General features: G+C 40.4%; 1 protein-coding gene across 3 annotated transcripts; it reads left to right on the forward strand.

The window, feature by feature from the left end:
* The first annotated feature begins 639 nt into the window (after positions 1-639).
* GOLM2 (golgi membrane protein 2) lies at positions 640-20,001 on the forward strand. 3 transcript variants are annotated; one of them, XM_063448701.1, is made up of 10 exons: positions 640-1,087; positions 6,269-6,323; positions 7,330-7,432; positions 7,516-7,594; positions 10,824-10,959; positions 11,488-11,568; positions 11,667-11,765; positions 11,890-12,006; positions 17,535-17,702; positions 18,655-20,001. In XM_063448701.1, the coding sequence occupies exons 1-10, from the start codon at positions 761-763 to the stop codon at positions 18,723-18,725; spliced, it is 1,236 nt and encodes a 411-aa protein (XP_063304771.1). In that variant the 5' UTR covers positions 640-760; the 3' UTR covers positions 18,726-20,001. The 3 variants fall into 3 exon arrangements, with proteins under 3 accessions (XP_063304771.1, XP_063304770.1, XP_063304772.1); XM_063448700.1 differs by having other exon boundaries at positions 641-1,087; positions 11,664-11,765; XM_063448702.1 differs by lacking the exon at positions 17,535-17,702 and having other exon boundaries at positions 643-1,087; positions 11,664-11,765.
* Positions 20,002-22,354: the final 2,353 nt, after the last annotated feature.

Consider the following 22,354-nt stretch of genomic DNA (forward strand, 5'->3'; position numbering starts at 1 on the left):
CATGTGACTAGTTATTGGAGCATGTGACTAGTTATTGGGGCATGTGACTAGTTATTGGGGCATGTGACCAGTTATTGGAGCATGTGACCAGTTATTGGGGCATGTGACTAGTTATTGGAGCATGTGACTAGTTATTGGGGCATGTGACCAGTTATTGGAGCATGTGACCAGTTATTGGGGCATGTGACTAGTTATTGGGGCATGTGACCAGTTATTGGGGCATGTGACTAATTATTGGGGCATTATATACAGGTCTGTATTCTTAAAGCTATAGTGTCCCTTTAAGGCGATCTCCCATGATGCCCAGTAGAATAAAATCTGGTTATACCTCCAATACTGGAGGTATGTTTCCTTTACAGAATGACTATGCCCAATGTACAAAGAAAAACAAAACGCAAACCCAAACCCAAACCGTGCAATCACTATAGTAACCGGATCTGCCGGCCACGCCCCCCGGAGACAGAAACGCGGCCATGACAACGAATGCGGAACTTTACCGCGCATGCGCACCGCAGTCGGTCCTCTCCTCGGTGCAGACAAGCCTGGTTACTCTCACCTCCAACCCTCCCCTCAGAACCATCCAGGCCGCCAATCACAGCGAGCCCAGGGTGCCAGCCTCGGGTTCCTATTGGCTGGCTGTGCGTGCGCTCCGGGTTACGTGTCAGCAGGTTCGGTGGAGCCGTAGCGGGTGATCAGCGAGCTGGGCAGTCCGGGTTCGGCGCTGGAGAGGGCCGCGGCGCGGGAGGCTGTCTTGGCCGGCATGGTGGGGTTCGGAGCCCCGCGGCGCACGGGCCGCCTGCCGCCCTTCGTGTTGATCGCCCTGCTGGCGGTGATCGGACTGCTGGCCTTCAACTACTGGAGCGTGTCGGCCCGGCAGGCCGCGCTGCAGGACGAGCTGCTCGGGCTCCAGGCGCAGGTGCAGCGTATCGAGGTGGCCCGGAGCCGGCTGGAGAAACGCAACTCGGAGATGGTGCTGCAGGCGGACAGCCACCGGCGGCAGATGGAGCAGCGGCAGGGGGAGTACCAGAGCCTGGGGGAGCGGCTGCAGGCTCGGGATGGACAGGCTCAGCGCTGCGAGATGGACAGGGTGAGCGGCCCTTTGTTTACATCAGGGGGCCGGGCAGGGACAGCTGCTGTGGCTGGCTGAGAGTCATGGGACAGAGGATCACAGACATGCCGTGCACATTGCATGTATCGTTAATAATGGGGGCCATCCCGGGAATTTCACAATATCTGTTCTGCTAGTGCGAAGGAGCTGAAAATACACCTGATTTAGGAGAATATTATATATATATATATTTTTTTTGATATATTTTTAGAATGTAATTTAAAATTTCCAATAATTTACACTTTATTGGGATTGTGTTCAATTCATCACAATTCTGTGTTTTAGTAAATTACACTATATGCGGTGTCACAAGAAATGATTCATTAACGTTCACTTGTGCCCACAATGGCTGGTACTTATTCCAAGTACAATATGTTTGATTAGATAGAACAGGGATGGGGAAAGAAAAAAAAAAAAAGGTTATCTGTGCAACAATTTAGATAAGGAAAGGTGTAAAGGTGTTCATTGACAGAATGTATGTGTCCTGCTGGAATCTTATAGAAAACTGGTAATTTGCAGGAAATATCATGTTTGTCTACCTTATTCTCTATTTAAAAGCATTAGGAGTCAAGACATGTTTTTGTTTAAATTGTTTCACAGATTACCTTTTTTTTTTTTTTTTTTGCCATCCCTGTTCTATTTTATTTAACAGCATTATTTGAAAGAAGTACCAGCCATTGTGGGCAGACGTGAACTTTAATGAATTGTTTCTTGTAACACTGCCATGTGATCCATATAGTGTAATTTGCTGAACACTGAATTGAACACTATTTAAATTAATAAAATAATTAAAGGACCACTCTAGGCACCCATACCACTTCAGCTTAATGAAGTGGTCTGGGTGCCAGGTCCAGCTAGGGTTAACTCATTTTTTTTTTATAAACATAGCAGTTTCAGAGAAACTGCTATGTTTATAAATGGGTTAATCCAGCCTCCAAATCCTCAAGTGGCTGTCTCACTGACAGCCGCTAGAGGCGCTTGCGTGATTCTCACTGTGAAAATCACAGTGAGAGCACGCAAGCGTCCATAGGAAAGCATTGATAATGCTTTCCTATGAGACCGGCTGAATGCGCGCGCAGCTCTTGCCGCGCTTGCGTATTCAGCCGAATGGGAGGAGGAGAGCTCCCCGCCCGGCGCTGGAATAAAGGTAAGTTTTAACCCTTTACTCTCCATCCAGCTGGCAGGAGGGGGTCCCTGAGTAGTGCCCCCTATAGTCCCCTATAGTAGTGCCAGGAAAACTAGTGTTTTCCTGGCACTATAGTGGTCCTTTAAGAATGGGGTGCTGCTGCTTGACTTAGCGTGTCAGCTGACCTTTTTTTTTAGCCAATCGGTGGCACCCTAACCAACTTCATTGCAAGCTTACTGAAACTCAATTAAAGAAGCCAAATGCCACTGGGGAAAAGGAGGTCCAGGAGAGCAACCTTTGGGGTTAAGTCATTAAGGAAAGAAAGCGACATGGACTTCCTGGCATCATAACAACTTCATTTTGATGAAGTTGTTATGGTGCCTGGAATGTTCCCTTTAAAGCGGTGCAAAGAGCCCCAAAGGCGATATTGCTGCTGGGGGGACAGAGAAAGTTGAGTTCTACATATCTGAACCCATCCTCACAGGCGCCGCCATCTACTTTTGACGGGTCCTCTTTGTGCCAGGAGCCTGCGTCACTGCTGTGCTCTCGCGCTTGCGCAAGAGTACAGCAATGAGGTCTATGAAGGATCCTGCAAGACCATGGGATCCTCCATAAACAGCCGGCTGAGGGGATGGACACTTCTAGACAGCTCTAGCTCCAGCCCAGTGTCTAAGAAGGTCAGGCGTAGGAAAATACATAAGACAAAGTAGTCCACACTTAGTCTTGTGTTTTTTTTTTAGAAATAGATGAAAAATAGAAAGACAGAGTAGAGAAGAGGAAGTGATCGGGTAAATGATTGGGTAAATGTACTGCGTAACCGTTCTGCTTTAAGTGAATAGCTCATTATGTTACAACTTTTTAAACATAGATGTCTTGGCAAACTTAAAACACAGCTATTTTGATGTAAGTTTATTTGCAGTTTTCCAAATCTCCTCAGGTTGATGTTGGTAAATAAACACTGTAAACTATCACCCTACAACCCTACAACTAATATTTAAAACTTATTACACAGCAAATTGGCATTCTTTATCTTGATCCCACGTATTAATGCAGAAGATTATTTAACAATATACAACTTTTAGCTTGGTTGTTGGAAGTTACAGTTGGCGAGGATGCACACACATCTTGTCCTTTCATTTGTTTGTCATCTTGTGTCAAGCAATGTAACATCACCTATATGCTATGGAAGTAACAGAGGGGGGTCCATTTAAACCAGATCTTGGCGTGGGTACCTGTATTATGTTTGTTAGGTTATATTATATGACTAACCCTCATACCGTCCAATAAGACGTGCATCACAACTTCGCATTAAGTATACACGTCAGCACTTCCTGTTATTCAGCCATACAATCTTAGCTATCTTTTTAATTATATATTTAAAGTTAGGGACGAAAGGTCATTACAGTAATCTGTTTACTGAGGGAGTGTGCATCTTGGCTAGGGATTCAGAGACCTGTTCTTAGTTCTTTCATGAAAGCCTCTGAGTCAGACAGCACTTTGAATAACGCACAGTATCTGACTTGGGTAGTAAAGATGAAGGCTAAGACCCACGTAATAGCAGGTTCCTTTTCATAAGTGAGATTTCCGCCATATCCCACCCTCCCATCTTTTCTTCTGCTCAGTTAATTCAACTCAATACTTTATTTTAATTGTTGTAATTGCCTTGTGAAAAACATACAAATTTCATGCAGCAATTTCTTTTTTTTTTTTTTCGTCCCCTCTACCTGCTTCACAACCAAATGTAGAAGCTTATTTAATCCTCTATGTAATAATGCTCATGGTTGATTTTTGCCCTGTCACTTCAACACAAAGCACCCCATCCAATTAGTTTCTTTCCAAAACTAGCACAGCAAGGTCTCACCTGTCTTTTAAAGTTGCTTACAAATTTCTGCTTCTAATTCCTTGGAAAGTAATATATATATATATATTTTTTTTTTCCTCATAATTTTGAAATAGACCACTATTAAATGGCCTCTTCCATGCATAACATGACATGGCCTATTTATATTCTTCAAATGATGGTAACTATTCAAATGGCTAAATTTTTATTTTTAGGTTACCACTGGGTTTTTGTTAATTGATTGTATCAAGAGGCAGAGTGAATTCAATTCTTAGTTCAAGTGACTCTGTCATTACCCAGTATCTTAGTAGCATGCTTGTCACAGGATAGCCACAGTTAGGTTTGTTTGTTTTTTGGCCATCTTTATGTTTGAATCTTCAAAAACGAAGAAAAATAAAATATGAGGGCTGTTATTCACATGCAGTGACAAGGTGCAGGTTATGCTTAAAAAAGAAACGAAAGTCACATCTATAAAATGGTACAATTGTGAAATTTGGCCCATCTTGCTACTCTTTCATCGGTGCACACTGAAGTTCTCTATTCTCCTGTACCCTCACCAGCATCCTCAGTCATTTGTCATGAGAACAAAGCATTCTGAGGCTGATTACAATGGAAGCCAAGTGTGCACACATGATATCAGTATTACTCTTCTGTGTAAGACTTTGGAACATTACACTGGATAGTGAGGACTTGATACTATTTGTAATCTAAACACTTATAGGAACCCACTGAATAACAATTTATGTATTTAATTTTGAACGTTTTGAGTTTTTCTTTAGTGAAGTAGAATTAGAGAATTCTTATGAACTTTTTCCATGGCACTACAGGTGCATACTGTGTCTGTATTCCTACTGCTTTTCCAGCTCTTAAAGGGACACTCCGAGCACCATACATTCATTGGAATGAAGTTGATATGATGCAAGGAGGTCCTAGGGTCCTGGCTTACCTGTTAAAAGTTGAACCCCAAAGTCTTAAATCTGACACCCACTATCTCTTACCACAAGCCTCAGTTGAAGTCTAAGGCTTGAATAAGGAAGCCTCAGACTGATAGCTTAGAGCATTCACAAAATGGAGTGAGAAATATTTTTCTTACTCTGTTTGGAGTCCGCAACAGATGTTCATGGGAAGACTTCAAGATTTAAGCCTTTGAGGTCAGCCATTAATCAGGGACTCTCCTCACACCATAAAGACTTAATTCCAAAGAAGTTATGGTGTTCGGAGTGTCCCTTTAAGGAGTGCTTTGATTAGGCCAACCAAATGTTGCTTTGCTTACTGGAAGATCACTCCCACACCAAGACAAGGCGCTGCAGTAAGGGAGTGTCTCTTTCCGATATATGGAGACTGATCTTATTCTATAATCCCTACTTCCTTAGTGGATTGTAGAATAAGTAGTTTATCTCCAAAGAGCTGTTCCAATGATCACATAAAATCATTACAGCTTTTGTTGTTTTTGCATAAATAGGCTTTCACAGTTTAGGAAATTTGGCTGTTTTGCTCTTAGGAAGGCCATGGACTCTACACTCTCTTTCCATGGGAGGAAAGATATAGAGATCCTCCGCTTTTGTGTGTGTAATGTGTGTGCAACACACACTACCGGTTGAAATTGAATTCATGCTGGCAACCTAGAACTAAATCAGGTTTCCTGAATGACCACCCAAACCAGCTCGTGTGTGTATATATAGATTCTACTGGCCCTGCAATGAACCCCCCAAATTAAAAATGGGGGAAGGTGTAGAGTTTATTTTTTTCCCGTAGTTTTTAATATTTGTGCACGACTCTCAAACTGCTGCATCTGTAGAGATGTGTTACTTTAAAAAGATACGCACCAACAGACATTTTGTGAGCTATGGCAATCTGGCTACTGTAATTTACCCAGTGTTGCATAAAACTGATCTCTCTGTATCATGGCTATCCAATATGTACTTCATAGACATTGATCAACATAGTTTTTGTGTCCTGTTTCACTCTAGGCCCATTAGTGTTCGGTTTAAAAGAAAAGAGTGTAAATTTTTCTTTACAGCAAAGGGACTGACATAGTTTGCCAGACATTGTAGTTTTATTCTGTGGAATTGCCGATTATTTGTGTTGTAAATAGTTTTGTAATACAATTAAAGATTTATTGCCGTCCATAATGTGTAGCATTAAAGACTGGCAGAACCTGTCTCTCTTATTTAACCTAATTTATTTTCCACAGGCCAAGTTGCAGTCGAATATATCACATCAGATGGTTGACATCAGTCATTTTAAGGGTGAGAAAACTATTTTAATTACCGTAAGATGGGGGACGGAGGTACCTTGTGTAGCAATGCTGCTTTTCTCTTTTAAATATCTGCATGTGGTTTGAGATTAGAAACAAGATGTGCATCATGTTGGCCTCTGAAAGTTTCAGTTTAAATTAGTTGTAGTTATCTCTCTCTTTGTCAATCAAACATCAGTTATTTACTAAAATAGAAATGAACTAGCTTATGGCACGTTTTAGGCCAGAGACGCTGAATTGAAACATTTTCAAACTCCGCTGTAATTTGGGATTCCTTGGTCAATTCTCTTCAGATCCTTTTTTGCATTTCAGTTACACAACTCCTGCCTGTTGTACTCATTGTTCAAGGTATGGAGCATATCACCGTCTGTTGAAACGAGCCTGCTCTCCTTTACCAAGGAAGACTCCTCTATGAGCCAATATGCTATGTCCAGCAATACACCTACTTTTTGAGTTTCAGTGCATATTTGAATTGAATAGCCCATAGGTTACCCTTCATATTGATGTGTGACATTTCCATTTCTACGATATGGGGTTGTGTTTATTTTACTTCACATTCTGCAATACTTGCCCCCTGCCAGCAGATGGGTACACCTGGTGCATACAGATCATTTTTGTTTTGATGCCAATACAACTTGCAGTTAATTTTTTGATCTGTTAAGGCATATTCCTGGCTTCTCTACTTACCTTCAGAATTCTCTTACCACATTATCCTTTCCTCTCTATATGCCTCTTTCCTATTCTCCTCCCCTTCCATTCCTCCCCATTCTCATACCCTCTGTAACCACATCTCTGTGCAGATCAGTGTGGTTACCTGCCATTATTTTCACATTGCTTCAAGTGCATTACTGAAATATCAACCGGAAGTGATGTAGAGAATGGGATTCCTTTTATATTTATGTAAATATTGCCTTTTTACTCTTTGAAAAGTTTGTCGCAATTTTTTATTACCTAGACTCCTAAATCTTACGCAGTCGTAATTTTTTTTCCTTTTACAGAACAGCTTGCTGAGCTAAAACAGGAGTTTCTCCGTCAGGAAGATCAGCTACGTGATCTGAAGAACAACAACACATTCCTTCAGAAGACAATACAGGAAGAGAGGTAGTCCATATTATGAGTATATAAAAACTGTCTAGGAGCTGTATTTCTGTGTGTTTCTTCTAACCGAGTGATGCTTCTATCAGTCAGCAGTGTACACAGCAGCTTGAGGAACAGAAGAGGGCGTATGAAGAACGCTTGAAAAAAGTCAGTCTGGGAGAGAAGGTGAGTGAGTGCATGCAAGCCTTGGGAGAGCTGTACAGAAAGATCCTTTTTAATGTCACATCTTGAAAAAAATATTGTGAAACCGGAGTCTGTAAATTCTGGAAGTTTAAAGGTTTATTGAGAATTTAGTAAATAGAAAATCGATTCCATTGAGATACAATGAATTGCTTATGTTACAATAAATCAGTGGGAAGCAAGATGTTACTACGTTTGAAAAGCGGATCAGATAGAATAAAGAATAGATGAAACAATAAATTAAAAGAAAGAGGCAGAAAATCCCTGGGAACCTCCATAAAATCAATACTTTGCCGAGCTAATCTCACCTCTGATATACTGTAATTGCCAAATTGTCCTATTTCTGTGTAGTAAAGGGAATTAATGCTGTGAGCTTAGCAATCTTGTAGGAATGCACATGTTGCTTTAAAAATATATATTGTTACAATTCTTTTGTGAACCTTCCTTTAAACATAAGCTACCCTGTTAAAGAAACACTCCTACCAGTGGGCTGTAGTGGCTATGGTGGCAAGAGTGCCATTGTGTTGTCCCAATGTAAGTAGTCAAGCCATTTTAGAATGGATTGACTTTTTACATGGGGTCCACCTCCTAGCTCTTTGCCTGTGCTTCTTCCACCAAAGAGCTTCTGTTAGTTCTAGTGAGCTAAGACCACTGGCCGAGAGCAACATCTCATCGCTTTCAGTCAAATAGCTAAGCCCTGCACTGCTGGACCACAGGTCTCCAACAATTCTAAAACCGCACATCAGGGCACTCTTGGAACCATATTCATTACAGCACTTCCTCGTTGATACTGATCTAAGATTGTTCCTAAATGTCTTTGTTGGAGGATTTGAGTCAACCTACTGTTTAATAAAAGTAGCTTTTATTTGGCAAATTTAAATATTTTATTTGTTTTGTAAGTATTTGCAAATTACTAGATTGGCCAAGTTACATTCCTAATGTTAGAAAGTAAGGATTCATTCTGTCACAGCTTGTTATATGCTGCTTGGCCCATAGAATGTGTCTTGGTAGCTGCTGTGCAAATTATCCAATCCACAGTGAGTCTCATGGAGTCAAATCAAAAGGAAACTGCAGCTGAGAAGTAATGGGAAACAGCTCAAAATTCTCTCCAACCTAACCCCAGGAACAGCTGTCCTCTGTACCTGAATTTAAAGGACCACTATAGTGCCAGGAAAACAAACTCGTTTTCCTGGTACTATAGGGTCTTTAGGTCCCCTCCCCCCCAGGGTCCCACTCCCGCTGGGCTGAAGGGGTTAAAACACTTACCTTTCTCCAGCTCCCTCGGCACTGGGGAACTCTCCTCCCTCTGCTGACGTCAGCGCCAAAGGCGCATGTGCGGCAAGAGCCGTGTGCATTCAAACCGCCCATAGGAAAACATTTCTCAATGCTTTCCTATGGATATCTAGCGTCTTCTCACTGATTTTCACATTGAGAAGCGCGGAAGCACCTCTAGCGGCTGTCAGTGAGACAGCCACTAGAGGCTGGATTAACCCTCAGTGAAACATAGCAGTTTCACTGAAACTGCTATGTTTTCAGCTACAGGGTTAACACTAGAGGGACCTGGCACCCAGACCACTTCATTGAGCTGAAGTGGTCCTTTAAAGGAACACTATAGGGAGAGAAATGCAAACATGTATTTCTTTCACTATAGCTGTAGTATCACTATTTAGCACCCCTGTTACCAATGTTAAAGATAAGTCTGCTTAACTTTATTCCAGCGCCATGTGGGTCCGTCGATACTGGTACCATCACCGATCCACCTCCTTGCCTGAGATCATCCAAATTGACGATTCATAAGAAAAGCATTGGGAGGCTATCCTGTATGTGCAGCAAACCGCTATGCTATCCGATCAGAAACTCCATATAGAGAGGCATTGAATCAGTGCATCTCTATGGGGAATGTTCAGCGTCTCCATGCAACGTCCGTGAAGCACTGACGCAAGAAGCACCTCTAGTGGCTGTCTGAGTGACTGCCACTGAAGCTGTCCCCAGGCAGTAACCGTGTTTACATTAAAATGCCTGCAGAGACATGCTATAGACACCATAACAATTACATTAAACTGTAGTTGTTCTGGTCACTATAATGTTCCTTTTAACATTAATGATGCTATTCCTATTTGTGTCCGCTCACTGCAGCATATGTTGTTACTCTCCTGATTAGAAACTGTCTTCCTGGTGTAACAAACAGAGGGAACCCTTATAGTGTGTGAGATCTCCGACATTTTGGGCAAAACGTGTGCTGTTGCACAAGTCTCTTTCTGTGGAATCTCTGCTTGAGTGCATTCTGGCAGCATTCGAACACAAGGTTGTGACATCACGCATTGTAACTTTGTGAACTACTATGGCAGTTTGCCCATCAGAGCAAGCTGAAGCACCTTTTTAAAAAAAAAATTTTGTGGCAGTCCTTTTTGTTTGCTTCTGAGCCTGATTTTACCAATGTTCACTCTTTCTTTCAAAGAGAATGGAGTAAATTATAGGACTTGGTCTTGTTTTCCATAATTAGAGGTAATGTCAGTCCCCAAAATGTGTATTCTTTTTATCAGTCTATTCTATTTAATAAATGTGTTTGTGTGGTCTTAAACATAGAAATAAACACTGCCATATTTTCGTCTATCTTAGAACATAGTGTTTCCTTTGCATTGTTTGCTGTGTCAGACAACATAGAGAGAGGAGGAGATACAAATGTTATTTCTCCTCCTACATTGCAGTGTGTGCCAGGGCTGAACCGAGTTATGATGTTATACATGAAAGCTAGGTTAGAGGTGATGTTTAATGTTTTAGTCAGTGGTATATTTTCCAGATAAGCTAAAATCTCTCTTTACAAGTAAATGAAACAGGACATTTGATTTACCATGCTGCATAGACCTCAGTGCTTTTGTCTGGTAGTAACTTTAACCTGTGCCAAATGTGGATTGCATTGAGTACCCTTATTGGGCACAGGCTAAAACTGTTGGGTCTTTAATATATTCTGTCAGCCATGCTTTGTTCACCTTTTATATAAAAAAAAAAAAAAAAAAAAGTAAGGCTTATAGTAGAATTGTGATGTGTCTGTGGAAGAAACATATATGACACTACCACCATGTCAGATTGTCTCTCAAAGAGACCCTCATTACAAAATTACATGATTAGCCATAGAACAAAATTAGACTGAGTCAACAAATTACTGATTTTACAGTACCATATTTCCAAGCAAACAATTCTTTGTGTTGTACAGATCACTTCAGAGAAACCGTCCAGCAAAGATGGAGCTGGTGACATATTTGCAGTGGGCAAAATACATGCTGTGGTTGCAGAAGAAAAAGAAAGCAAAGTAGAGGAGCCTTCTAGTAACCGCTTACCCTATGGTAAAGGTAGGTATAAACTAGTACTGCACACTTAAATACAGAGATTGCATGGTTCTCTCAAACTGCAATGTGCAATGGTTTTAAAGGGGCACCCTGGGCACCATAGCAACTCGATCAGAATGAAGTTGCTGTGGTGCAAGGAAGCACCAGGTGCCAGTTTGCTCCAAGGGGTTAAACCAATAAATGATTTCTGATTGAAGCCTCTGACTGGAATGGAACTTGAGGGTCAGAGCTTGCTGGTGCCATATTGGGCCTGTCTGCCATTAAATTCTGATTCTTGCCATGTGATAATAAATAGTTTTGGGTTTTGTTGCTCCTGTTTAAAATTATTGTCCTTCAATGCATGGTTTTACAGACAATAGTCCTGCAGAGCATTCTCTTATTTCTACTATTTCATAGCACCAGAATACATACTCAAAACTGTTGATGGAAATATTCCAGTCGAACTAGCTTCTGTGTTTCTGCCACTTGTAATAGTACGTTTGCATCATGGCACCAAGATGTTGGTAACAACAAAATTAACTTGGTTCTTAGATGCTGTTAAAGGGGACGGTGACGCAGGAATGCCAGAGATAGAAGACAGTGATCCAGCCAGAGAAGATGTCCTACCCACTGGTGAGTGTGAGCAGTACTATTGGTGATTTCATTACTAAGCTTCTAGTTACTTTTGATACTGATAATATACTGACATTGGTTTGACATTTATTCAGCAGGAGTTAAGGTGGATCAGGGTGCCGTGCCAAATGATAATTTGGTTCAAATGTCAGACAAATTCCCTTCTGTGCAGACCAACTCATTTACTGAAGCCAAAGGTGCGTGCATGCATTTGAGTGCATATATTACTAAACAGATGTTTGTTGAGAACCTTGTGCATCTTGAGAGAAAGGTGGTTGAAGTTAATCTGTGTTTTTTTTTTTTGGTTTTTTTTTAATACAGTTAAGCATCTTGTATCTGCTCCCAGGAAAGCCGACAGTGTCCTTGCCATTAATCCATTTGTTCCCAAGCAAAGTCCAAAAGAGGCAAAGGCATTGGAGTTTCCCAACGTAAAACAAAGTAAGAGTAGAACCTTTTTCCATGACCTAATCTTTAGGGGGGCTGTGTGGTCCATTTGTACTTCACAATACTGGCACTCAGGAACTTACTATTACTAACTTTTACATACTTCTGTATCATATAAACATTTTCATTCAATTAAAGGGTTAATCCGACCCTTAAAATGAGAGGGATCTATTCTGTGTAATGTGCTCTATTGGGCGCTATAAATTAGGTCTCTGCAGTATAGCCTGCAAAGAAAGAAGTGTTACTTTCCTGCAATCCAGACTGCTCCTGACACTGACATTCATGCCCTGTGATTGGACCGATTTGGCATGCTCTCTGCTGGTGTGGGGAGGGAGGCTTTCTCACAGTTTTTGAATAGAGGGAGATGATGGAGAGAGCCCATGGGGAGGGAGAGGAGAATTTTACACTTGTTGCTTGCGCTCTGTACTTTTATGCGCTTTAGCACTCAGTGACCCCGCTCTGTGACTGTATGTGGTCTTCTGATTCGTGGTTGACTTGCTGCTCTTCCTAAACACTTCCACCTTACAATAATGCCACCTGCAGTTGACTGTGGAATATCTAGCAGGGATGACATTTGACGAACTGACTTATTGCCATGGTGGCATCCTATCACAGTACCACGCTTGAATTCACTGAGCTCTTCAGAATGACCCATTTTTTCATAAATGTTTGTAAATGCAGACTGCATGGCTAGGTGCTTGACTTTATACACCTGGGGCAATGGGGCTGATTGAAACAGCTGAATTCGATAATTAAGAGGTGTGTCCCAATACCTTTGTCCATATAGTATACATTTGTACGGTCACCTGCAGTGCTTATATTATTGTAGCCGGTCCCTTCTTCTTTATGGTCATAGTATAGACTCAAAATAAGCACAAGTCCGGATATTTGTGTTGCTTTTCTGTCCATACTGCTAGATTCCCAGATTGCAATATATAGGATTTACTATAACATTTCCATATCACTAGTGCAAATTAGAACTAGACTACTATATTACAGGAGGTAATGCTCCACACTTTCACAGGGTGCGGAAGGTAAAGTGAAACATCTTCATGAAGGTTGGGGTCATTGTATACATTGTGCTAGTAATGTCACCCACAAATGCATAGATTGAAAGACAATCTGACTCAAACGGGTGTACATTCTCACCTAGCGTAGGCTTCGATTTAAATTTGATTCGTATTTTTTTTCCCTCTTCATAATATAAAAATATTAAAAAAAAAAATGTCTCTCTTCATAATATAAGAATGTTATGTCAGTTGAGTGTTCATATTTGTGGTATTGATGTCATATGTAAAGATAAAGATAAACCAAAATGCAGTAGCTTGTAATAGTAACTCTGCATGTGTAACATCAAAATATTACTGAAGTAAGGAACACTATATGACCTAGTATCCAAACTGTAGACCGTCTGGGAATGTGTTTTGCAGGTAAAAATATTTGTAGTTGGTTCACAGTTTGGCATTAACTGCACCACTTGCGTATATTTCACATAGAGAGCTCTACTGGAGTTGCTCATGAAAGGGCAGATCATTGAAATCTGTGTACTGCTCTACTGCACTTGTGCATTTACTTCTCAAATTACACCCGTACAAGGTCACTAAATCTCCATTTTTGGGTTAATGAAAGGAATGGTAAAACTGGCATATTCCACCCATACTCCTGTAAGGTGCAGAAGCACCTGAATAGAGCCTCTGCCGCTCAGGACGCTACCCAGACCCTACAACAGCCTCCACAACCGAGCTGGACTTGACACTTGAGTTACCCTCACTGCTTGGATATGTTTTATATCCTATGCTCCTCCCTTCAATGCTTTACTTTTTATTTTTTTTACACTAATAATCTCCTTAATGTACCATATTATGTTCACCACACAAGGCCATGTCCCCATGAGGCCTGTTGCCTGCCACTCACATACTGCTAAACCTGTTGCCAGACACTTTCTTAAGTTCTTCTACCATTCTTATACTCTTGTCTCATTAAGCATGTACCATATCACAGTATTCACATCATCATACACATCTGAGCGACTCACGCGTCACCACTACACTCGCACGCTTAAACACACAGGTCATACATGTAACATTAGCGTACTAACGAACTCATTGAAGATGTGTACAGAAACTTCTTGTATTTTTTTTCGTTAATATATAAATTGTGCTGACGCAGCAAAATGAAACAAAGTATTAATCCTAGCAGACCCATGCCTTACGTAACCTGTTTCATTGTAATGTTTGCATGTTCTTGCACTCGTTGTTGTGACGATGCAGGAGAATTTGTTCACTGACGCACAATAAAAATAAAGATTTTTTTTTTTTTTTTTTTAATTGCATATTCCAGACATTTCCTGTGGTTTTCAGAACCTCTGTGAGGCTTAAAACTACCTTGCAGTAAAAGATAACATTACTATATGTAGAGATCTGTCCCATGGAAATTGTGAAATATACGTTATTTCATTATCTTAATAACAAACATGTAATACAAGACATAATATATGTGATGTATACATTTTAACTGTGGGACAGAGAGCTTAACATTTTATGCGTTCTGCTTCTACATATTAAACATTACATGGATCTCTTTTCACACTATATTTACTCCAAAACTGAGCTCCTAGTTCATGTGCATGTCTTCCTTATTCACCTCTGTCCTGTGTCTAAACCCCTTCATTTGTCTGCATTAATACTCTTTATAAGATTTCTGATCATGTGTTGTCTGTGTGAGCCTCTTCACAGTGTGTGTGTTAATTCAATCAGCATGTCTGAGCGTAAGCAACATTTGAAACCCCTTTGCTTGGGAGGTCAGTGTGAATCCATTACATCACATAGTTTTTCAATTCTTCAGCATGTCTGAGTGTGCTGAGCCTTAGCAACCCCTGTGAATGTAATTTACATTTGCTTGGGATATGTGCGCACACATTCCGCCATTTTCTGCACCTTTAGCATGTATTTTTATGCATGCTTTGTGCATCATTTTCCAGCCAACCCATGCATCTATACTCATTGTGTTTAACATCTTGCTATGCCGTTGCACTCACCACTGGACTTGAGTTCCAACTCCTTTTGCATTTTTGAGATTGAAAGACAATCTTTCCTTTCTTCAATGGTGGGTGGTAGCGCACTGTTGATACCCAAGCACAGAATTCTGGCATTCCAAGTGGCTGGCAGCAAAAGGTGCTGGGTAGACTTTTTTTTTTTTTTTTTATTCTTTATTTTTGTAGTGCTTTGCAAATTTCACATATAAACACAGACAGTGCAGAGGTTTCACAAAAAGTATTCGCTGATAGAGTACAAGACATGTCTGAGTAAATGCACTTTTTTTTGTTATAATATTAAGATTTGCATGCTTAGGCCTACGTAGGGTAGGGTAAATGATGTTAGGTAGCTAGTCACAGGCCAAACATGTTGAGAGAGAGAGAGAGAGAGAGAGAGAGAGAGAGAGAGGTATTATGCAGGCTTAAGTAATGCAAGAGGAAATAAGTTGCTTAGAATTCAATGAAGATGAATCATACAGCATGGTATAAGCTTGTACATGTAAGTTAAACTAAAATATGAACTGGACAGGAGGTAAGTATCGGAGCCTTAAGTTGCTGCCAACAGTGTAATGTGGGGACAGGACTACATGTCCACCGAATGAATCCTTGTTAGCCTATGCCCACTGGATATACATAACTGTCCAGCATAGATGTGACTTGCCAGGGGGCAATATGCTTGCTTGGCGAGGAGATGTCTGCCACTGATAGCATGAGGGATGGCTCAGAGGTGGCGGTGGTGGTCTCTTGATGCAGGTTAGATAAGACTCTGGTATAATGGGGTTTGCCATTCCACGGCAGCAGCGGTCAGGACATCGGTAGCTTGGGCGGTGTGCAGGGCTTACAAGTGGCAGCTCTGCTGTGTTTTCCGGCTATGGTATATGCTGCCTGTAGTCCTGCGGACGGAGCTGCTTAAAGGTAGGCAGTGTTGGTAGCGTCGCCGCCATTTTGGCGCCCTGGCGTGGGATGCACTGTGTCCTGCAGGATCGATGGGCCAGTGTTAGGGGGTAATTCCCTCCAATGTGGACCGGGATAACCCCCCCGGGAGCAGGGCCCGCTGGACGCATCACTGGGCTGCTTCACGGTTGCCAGGTTCCGAAACAGGTGTTTGGAGTATTTCTTTAATTTCACGTCTCTCAGGAGTATTTATAAAAGATTAAAGAAAAAAGTTGGATTACATAAAGGGACACTATAGTCACCCAGACCACTTTATCTTATTGATGTATTTCGAGTGCAGTGTCCCTGTCACACTTAGTCCTGCAATGCAAATCATGGCAGTTTTTTAGAAACTGCAATGATTACATTTCAGGACTAAGACTGTCTCTAGTGGCAATGTTTGGTCACTGGACGCCGGATATCCAGCATCCGTAAAATAGCTTCAATGCTTTCCTGTGGGGAGGGCCTAATGTGCTTGCCGTGCATGTGCATTAGCTGCATTTCCCCAATATGCTAATGAATCTCTTAAGTTTTATGTGAAATACTCTCCCTTTATTTTCACTTGTGCTTATTGACTGTAGAATGCTATTCCTATAATTTCTGTAGGCAAGCTTAACAAATATCTATAAGTTATGCTCATAGGTATGGAGTAGTAGATGTTTCCATTTTAACATCTAAAAAAAAGATGATATACAAAATATGGGTGACCAATCATCTAGCCATTTTTACGATTATACTCCTCTGAGGCAGCTAAAGCAAACAAAAATTGTGACCCTAAGTGCTATAATGCAATACACAAAGACATTTCTTCCGTGTTGCCACATGTTTATTTAATTGTCTTATTTTGGGTAGTTTAATAGACTATCAGTTTAATTTTGCATGCTGTAGTGTATATCAAGGTTTCTGTTGTTTCTTTTAATTTAACTTGCCAACTAACCTAAAAACTTCCTAGGATTATTATAAAGAAAAATTGGCCCCTAAATACAACTACAGTGCCCCCCCCCCCCTTTTTTATCACTCTGAAATATGCATTACTTAAAAAAAAAAAAAAAATTGTAAAACTTTATTCTTTCTGTATGCACAGTGGGAGATGGTATAGAGAGAGAATGGACTGTCTGGTGACAAGGGCTTTGTCAGCAGACAGGAGAGTTTAATGTGAGGAATTACTAGTCCAGAAGCATTATTTTTACTTTTCATATTGCATTGTGCCACCCAATCACATGAAATGCCAGAACAGTCACTTGTCATGTTTGGCAATTCTCTGTGATTGCTTTAGCACATCAATTATCTCAAAAGGTTAATCTGCTTTTTCTCTGAAATTGATACCTCGCTGGTAATGCTCTTTATATCATCTTCCACTTTCTTCTAAGACTCTTTTTAGATATATGTTAATGGTTTTGCAGCAGTCTTAAGATGATTCTTTCAGCTCTCTCCTGTTCAACCTATGCTAATGTTTCCTATTTTTTCCCATCTTCTCTTGATCTTGTCCTTCCACTCTTATTCTGTCCCCTTCCTGCTCCTTCCTTTACATCCCCTCTCGATCCCGACTTCCCAGATCGGTTCTTTGATGAAAATGAGTCCCCAGTAGATCCGCAGCATGGCTCAAAAGTTGCAGATTATAATGGGGATGATGGGAACGTGGGTGAGTACGAGGCAGACAAGCAGGCAGAGCTGGCTTACAATGAGGAAGATGATGGTGATGGGGGAGAAGATGATGTGCAAGGTGAGCTTGGGCTGCATCTCTGCATCACACAAATTCCTTATTCCACAAACCAAGTGCTGGCAAAACTAAGATAATAAACGCACAATGGCACAGCCGCCACGACTTGTAGCAGCAACCCATTAAGCGATATTGTGTATATGGGTAAACTTGCAGATCCTTGGATTGAAAAATGCTTGTGAGAGCTTCTTGTTGACCTCTTTGAATTTATGATTTGACCGGTTCTTGTTCATCTTCACTTACTTATTCAAACTTTTTAACCTGTGCCAACTATACAATTCTAAAGTCAATATATATGTATTTCCATACTAAAAGCTTCATGATCATCCAGTCTGAGGGCTAAACATAAACAAAACTTTGATCTACCTTAATCCTAGCTCTTGTGTCAGTCTCACTATACCCATTGCCTTTTTTGCTGTTAAGAGTGTGCAGTGTATGTTTGTTTTGTTCTATTATTCATGCTGTAATTCCCTTCCTTTTCCTATATTTTAAAAAAAATTCTCTGTCTTATAGTAATTTTCCCTCTCATTTTGTTAGAATCATTTACACTATTCACCTTTATCGTCCTATGTAGCAAAACTTGTGATTTGCTTCGGCCCCCCCTCCTCCCATCATATCCGTCATAAATGAGATTTTACAAGTTTATATGATCTATTGCTTTGTATGTGTCTCTCTAATATGTAGGGTAGGTGAACAAAGTTGGTTCATACTATTCTTTCACCTGTAAATCTAAGTTATTAACTTTTTGTTTTAGTTTATATATGGAATTGTATGTTTTTTGTTTCTAAGTGGGGGTGGGTGGTGGTTAATTAGATAGCTTTATGTCTGCATATTCTGAAATGTAATTCTTAGCAGTGAAGATGACTATGTATTATTGAACTGCAAAGGATTCTGCTGTCTGTAGATGAAATGATGGGGTCCAATTTAATATCTTAAATTTCTTTTCTCTTTATAGAAGATGATGTCCATGATGGACAGGGGGATGCTGCTGAATATCGAAAAGATCGTTTTGGTGAAACTCTGTGAGCTCATAGATATGGGCATGGGCCAACCAAGTTTCCATTAAGAATGCCAGAAGTTGAGAGTGTTCTGTGATCTATCACCTATCCAGTACAACAGATCAAAGATCAAGTAAAGATCTTATTGAGAACGGTGCACAACAAAAGGATTACTGTGGATTTCTAACTTCTCTCTTTGTTGGATGAACAGACCCATAGATGGACGTGGTGATTCTGCACCAGTAAATGCTACCATAGACTATTTGTGCTGAATGGTGATGTACCTCCAATTAGTGGACTAGTTTTAACTTCTTTGTTGTAAGCTGTTCACAGGGACCTATTGTTGGGGACAGAACTCCATTTCAGTTTGCCTTCTTTCCTATGGGATGAACTGTTACCTGACCAAACAAAGATGACTACACACACACACCTGTGTTTGTAAAGTGCATACAAAGAACAATCCACTTGGACCTAATGTTGTAATAAATCATGACCCATTGGATTCTTTTTCCATCCACAATGGAAAGTGCAAGGTGTCCACAGTATTTCTAATAAACTTTGCTTAATAGATGCAAAACATCTTGTATAGGCCCCGAATAAAAATTTGGGGCTGAATCTGAGAGTGAAGGGCTGTTTAGATTTATTTTTTTATTTTAATCAGAGTGAAATTGTCTGTAAGCAGAACTGCCAAGTATCAGTTTCCCTGCAAATATTTGTATACTATATGTAATTTGTGTAAATATCATCACAATCTGTCCTGTGCAACATGCCTCAGCCAAGTTGATCCAGATTATTGAACACATCAGAAATTTTGGAAGGCGCTGTTGCGTCTTCACAAGTATATGCCTAGATGAATTTGTAATGATGGCATTTTGAGATACCTAGTTAAAATGTGTACGTGGAACTGTATGAAGATCTACAAATCTATCCACAGCCATATGATGTACATACAGCCCTACACGTGCTCTTGTAAAACAAATGGTGGGCATTGTTTAAAAAGTAGGTTTTTCTGTAGAACAGAACAGTTGTCTCCACTGGAGCCTAATGCTCGAGGTGTAAGTTTGATATCAATAGAGAAGTACTGTGCATGAGGGCATTTAAATTTAACAATACAAAACTTTTAGTTCTGTAATTCTAGTTGGATAAAAGATCTTTAAACTTGTTTTTGTTTTATAATTTATTTGTGTATTCAGGACTGGAAACAAAATCCTGGATTCTCTTTCTTACCCCCCCACCCCATTCCCTCCAACAACATGTTTGTTTGCAGCCCATGTCAGAGGTTGTAATAAAGGTGGTGAAAGGAGCATCGCGTGTTCTTATGTGTTTAATTGATTATCATTATGTACTGTGGATATTTGGACTGGGTTGCCGAGGGAAGGTCCGAGAAACCAGGAATTTGGGAAAACTAAAAATGAAAGGCCAAATTGGCAATTCTTCCAGCTTGGCTTTTTACATCTATAATTTTGTCGTTCTTTATTAGTTATTTACACTTTCCAGTTAAGAGAAAATAGTATAATAAAATGTGCCCTTAGTGGGCCATAGCCGTAGTTATTAGAAGTTTAGTTTTTTTTTTTTTTTTTTTTTTATTGATTTTTGGTAGGTATTACTTTACAATTGAAAATGGAAAGTTCTCTTAAAGGGACACTTGTCACCAGAACAACTACCGCTTAATGTAGTTGTTCTGGTTTCTTCTGCCTGTCCCTACATGCATTTCAATGTGACATTCAGAGAAAATGCTGTGTTGACTGCCTAGGAGCACTAGTAGTGGCAGTCACTCAGACTGTCAGATTGCCACTGGAGATACTTCTTGGGTCTGTGCAGCACTGACGTCCATGGAGGTGCTGAACGTTCCTCATAGAGATGCATTGATTCAGTGCATCTCTATGTGGAAATGCTGATTGGTGCAGCATGGCATTTTTCCACGCATGAGCGATAGCCTCCCAATGATATATTTTGGGAAAGCATTGGATTGGCTGAGATATTCGGTTTTTATTAAGTTTGCCAAGTTGGTGGAGCCCTCTGAAAAAAAGATAAAATCACCTTTTTATCAGGGATAAGTGGGGACTAGTCACTTAAACAGCTATTTAGACCTATAGTGTTCTTTTAAGACCACTTAAGCTTGTTTAAAAGCTTTGTGTGTGAAGAGTGACTTTTTTTTTCCCCCCATTCTTTTCAGCCTCCCTCACAACTCCTTTCATTTCACAAAAAGTACAGATTTTAATATCAATTAACACATTTATAAATTAAAGAATCACTATAGGGTCAGGAACACAAACAGTATTCCTGACCTTATAGTGTTAAAACAACCATAAATATAGCAAACCTTTACTGTATTCAAGCCAGAAGCTGTGGATCTGCATGCTGTTTGCCTCAGAAAAACAAGCTGCCTGCTGACATCATCAGAAGTGGTGGCCCAATGCTTCCCCATAGGATTGGCTGAGACTCACGAAGAGGCAGATTGGGCAGAGCCAGCATGATTCAAACACAGCCCTGGTCTTTCAGCATCTCTTCATAGAGATGAATTGAATCAATGAATCTCTATGAGGAAAGTTCAGTGTCTGCATGCAGAGGGAGGAGATACTGAATGTTTGGATGCATTTTAGGCAGCCATGACCCAGGAAGGATCTCGAACAGCCATCTGAGGAGTGGCCAGTGAAGTTATTACTAGGCTGTAATGTAAACCCTGCATTTTATCTGAAAAGACAGTGTTTACAGCAAAAAGCCTAAAGGGAGCTATTCTACTCACCAGAACAAAGTCAATAAGCTGTAGTTGGTCTGGTGACTATAGTGTCCCTTTAACCTGGTTACACTCCCCCTTGCCTTGTAAAGACTTCTCATTGAATTGCATACCCCTCTTGTATGGTTTCCCACCCCATCCCCATTACTGTGAATTACTTATTTAATGCCAGTGTACAATTTACTGTTTAATGTAAAGAACCTGGGTGCCTTTAATTTCAAGCTTACAATATCATTGGGTGTTACATCTTCTCTTTCAAAGTGATGTAAAAGTACTGCTTGTGTTTGTATATTTTGTGTATAACTTTTTTCCTTTTTTTTTCATCCGCAAGCCCACAACAAAGTTCTCATCATTTCGAAAGTTATTTCTTATAAAATTCTAGAATGATTAGGAGAATAATTCTACTGCAGGTCTCTATCATTGTTGCTGCTCTCTATGACGACAAATGTTTAATTTCAATTCTAAAGGCTCGGCTATCAAAATATTTCCATTAAAAGTAAGAAACGCCTCCTCCTGTATTACTGGTTCTTTCTTATTTGTAAGGATACAGGAGCAGGGAAAGAGACAGGATAATCTGGGTGAACCGAACAGTAAATTGGCAGTGAACAGAAAACCGAATTGCAGATAGTAGACAAAAAAGTGCTAATTTGAAAATATTTAATTACTTTAACCCCTTAAGGACCAAACCTGGAATAAAAGGGAAGCATGACATGTCCCACATGTCATGTGTCCTTAAGGGGTTAATGAATAGCCGTGTTAAGTGAATAAACACTATATCGGGTTTCTTTTAATGGAAATGTAAAGATTACAGAAAACCTGATTCATAAAAATCGGAGTGGAATGTTTTGTCCTATTTGAGGACAGATAGCATAACAATGCAGCCCTGCAGTAGAATGTGTTACATCTAAATGTAGATGGCT

Source organism: Pelobates fuscus, chromosome 3 (assembly GCF_036172605.1).
Source record: "Pelobates fuscus isolate aPelFus1 chromosome 3, aPelFus1.pri, whole genome shotgun sequence".
In the NCBI taxonomy this organism is placed as follows: Eukaryota; Metazoa; Chordata; class Amphibia; order Anura; family Pelobatidae; genus Pelobates; species Pelobates fuscus.